This window comes from Nicotiana attenuata, unplaced genomic scaffold (assembly GCF_001879085.1).
Source record: "Nicotiana attenuata strain UT unplaced genomic scaffold, NIATTr2, whole genome shotgun sequence".
Classification (NCBI taxonomy): domain Eukaryota; kingdom Viridiplantae; phylum Streptophyta; class Magnoliopsida; order Solanales; family Solanaceae; genus Nicotiana; species Nicotiana attenuata.
Genome location: NW_017671112.1, coordinates 257,414 through 260,827, shown reverse-complemented (window position 1 = coordinate 260,827; position 3,414 = coordinate 257,414). Strand labels below are relative to the sequence as shown.

General features: G+C 36.4%; 1 protein-coding gene across 1 annotated transcript; it reads right to left on the bottom strand.

Annotated features, from left to right (window-relative positions):
* Positions 1 to 636: 636 nt before the first annotated feature.
* Positions 637 to 1,646, bottom strand: LOC109205989. The gene is made up of 2 exons (XM_019368757.1): positions 1,045 to 1,646; positions 637 to 904 (listed from the first exon to the last, which is right to left on the bottom strand). Exons 1-2 carry the CDS (start codon positions 1,644 to 1,646, stop codon positions 637 to 639), a joined length of 870 nt encoding a protein of 289 aa, XP_019224302.1.
* Positions 1,647 to 3,414: the final 1,768 nt, after the last annotated feature.

Sequence of the window (3,414 nt, the reverse complement as noted above, 5' to 3'; positions counted from 1 at the left end):
TCGGACGGTTGTTGTATTACATTATTTCTTAGAAATTGCTCATGCACTTGTGACACCGGGTTCTGGAATGATTATGGGGTATTCTGTATTTACTTCTAAATATATTTTTATTTATTTTCGTAAAAGATTATCTTTTACTATCTGAATTGAAGGAAGATATCAATTCTCAAAATTATTATGATAAGAATTAAATTAAGCATTTATGGTTGGTTTGCTTGACAGCGGTGTCCAGCGCCATCACGGCCCTTAGTGAATTTTGGGTCGTGACAGTTAAAAACTAAATTAAGTTAGATATCTTTTATAACATACTTTATGTTCCTAAATATTATCAGTTACTAATAATTCAAATAATTGAGTTAATTTTAAAATATTAATTAATAAAAAATAATTAGGTAACAAATTTTAAAATATAAAATCTAATTTCAAAGGAAAAAATACAGGGGCAAGTTTCTCCGAATATCTCTCTTTTACATGACAATAAAGTGGTTCTAATAATGCAGACGAGACTTGAGTAAATTAATCATCTTTTTTTTTTGGTAACTAACTTCTTTTTATTAATCACCAAAAAGTAATTACATAACAGAGCTAAGCTAACACAGCTTGCTAATCTTTTGTTTACTCCTTATACTAATCTTCCTAGAAACATAAACTATACACAAAATGTTTGTTCCTAGGAGTGACTCTAGCACTAACTATATATGCTATATCTTTTGGAATTTGCTCCTCATTCGTGTTCTTCTTCTCAAATACTCTTCTGTTTCTTTCTAGCCATATATGATAAACAGCTTCGGCATACATCATTCTGAATATCATCGCATAAGCAGTCTTCCCTTTTGCTTCATTTATGGACCATTGAAGAAATTGCTGCCAGTTGCCATTTCCCAATTTCTGTTTACCAAGCCATCTGCACATTCTGTTCCACACTTGAGTTGCATAATCACAGTGCCAGAATAGGTGATCTCTAGTTTCCTTTTCTTTTTTACACATCACACAATCAGATCTACATTGATCTTCCAGCTAACTAACATGTCACAGGTCATTAACCTTTCCTGGATCATCAACCACATGATGAACTTAGCTTTTGGCCTTGCTGCATTTTGGAACACCAATGTTTTCCATTCCATTCTTCTGTAATTTCCCAGTAGGTGTAGGTATATTTGTCTGATCATGCTCTTCTTCTGATTCTGTGAGAACTGCACCTCTTCAAATATACTGTATGACTCAATCACTTTCCTTACCATCCAGCATGCTTGTTGAGGAACTTTCAATGTCTTCAATAGTTGATTCTTGACATAATAAGCATGTATCCATCTGATCCATAGCTTGTCCTGTTTGTGAGCTAAATCCCAGCTTGTTTTTGCAATAGCTGCCTTGTTCCACAGCTTCAAATTGATTATGTTGAGTCCACCACCTGCCCTTGGTAAGCATACTTTATCCCATGCCATTAGAGCCTTTTTGGTAATCTCATTTGTCCCAGACCAAACATATGATCTACATATCCCCTCTACTACTTTAATCACCTTAGCTGGAAGGATAAATATCTGTGCCCAGAATGCTTGAACCCCAAATAGAACACTCTGAACTAGCTGCACTCTGCCTGCATATAAGAGGGTTTTAGCTGTCCGAGAAGTAATTCTTTTAGTCATTTTCTCAATCAGTGGTTGCCATTGCATTAAACTCAGCTTCTTTGTCGATAAAGGAACTCCTAAATATTTGAATGGGAGTTCTCCACTTGTAAGACCTAAGCACTATAATATTTGTTGTCTGTTTGTCTCTTGAACACCTCCAAAATATGCTTCACTCTTGCTTAGATTAGCTTGCAATCCAGATGCTTTAGTGAATTGTTTGAACTTCTGTTGCATTACTTGTACAGATTTCAAATCACCTCTAGCAAACAGTAAAAGGTCATCTGCAAAGCTTAAGTGAGTGATCCCAAGTTTTGCACATTTAGGATGGAATTTGAATTCTTTCTCCTCTTTCAAACTAGCTAGATTCCTGCTTAGATATTCCATAGCAATAGCAAACAGAAAAGGTGACATGGGGTCACCTTGCCTTAGCCCTTTTGCAGCATTGAAGGGTCTTGTAGGTTCACCATTAACTACAATAGAGTAGTTAACTGTCTGCACACATTCCATAACCCATCCTATGGATAATTGTGGAAATCCTAGCTCCTCCATTACTTGTTTCATAAAGCTCCACTCCATAGAGTCAGGCTTTTTGAAGGTCAATCTTGATCATAACTCTAGGAGACAGATTCTTCCTTGTATATGCTTTCACTAGTTCATGGTCCAATATTATGTTGTCAGCAATCTTCCTTCCTGGTACGAACCCTGCTTGTGCTTCATTTATTACTGTACCAATCACTTTCTGAATCCTGGCTGCCACTATCTTTGAGATCAGCTTATAAAGGACAGTGCAGCAGGCAATTGGTCTGAATTCTCTTACAGTTTTAGGTTTAGACACCTTGGGCACTAGTGTTATAGCTGTACAGTTTATTGCTCTATACAACTTCCCACACTTAAAAAACTCCATAATAGCTGCTATGATTTCATCTTTAACAATATGCCAAGCTTTCTTGAAGAAGAAAGCATTGTAACCATCTACTCCAGGTGCTTTTTCATCACCAATAGAGCATAGTCCATCATATATCTCTTCATTAGTCACATCTCTACACAGTTCTATTCTTTGTTACTTGCTGAGTTTGGCTCCTTTGTTCATAATCTCCTTGTCTATACCAGGTAGCATATGAGTTGCACTTCCCATCAGAGCCTTGTAAAATTCCACAATCTCCTTTTGGATACTCTCTGCATCAGTTAATTTGCTCCCAGTTATAGCTTGTAATTCAGTGATTTGTTTTCTCTGGCACCTTTCTGTCATCACAGCATGAAAATATCTGGTGTTAGAGTCTTCCACTTGTATCCACTTTGCCCTGGCTTTCTGTCTTAAGGCCCCTTCTTCTATCATACTCCATTTCTCCAGATTCATCATCAGTTCTTTCTACAACATTTCTGCATTGCTGTCAAAATTTATATCTTGCTGCACTTTCTCAAGTTCAATTCTGCTCACTTCTATCTTCCTTTTAATAAATTTGAATTCCTCCACATTAAGTTTTTTCAAAGCTACTCTCAATGCCTTCAGTTTCATCCACACATTCTTCATTTGTTGGTTATGCAATTTGAAGTTCCATATCTGTTGAACTTCCTGTAAGAACCTCTCATGTTCAGCCCACACATTAAAGAATTTAAATGTGTAACGACCCAACCGGTCGTTTTGAACTTTTGCACTTTGAACGCCACTGCTCGGGTATGACTTGCCCCGTGTTATGTATTATGGCTAATGTAGATGGTTGGTTTGGTTTTCAGGAAAATTTGGAATGAATTTGAAAGAAAAGTCTCAGTTGAAAGCTTTGAATTT

Coding starts and splice junctions, on each gene's coding strand:
- LOC109205989 (XM_019368757.1), bottom strand. CDS start 1,646: ATGACTAAAAGAATTACTTCTCGGACAGCTAAAACCCTCTTATATGCA. Junction 905..1,044: donor TGGTTGATGATCCAGGAAAG/GTTAATGACCTG, acceptor CAGAATGTGCAG/ATGGCTTGGTAAACAGAAAT.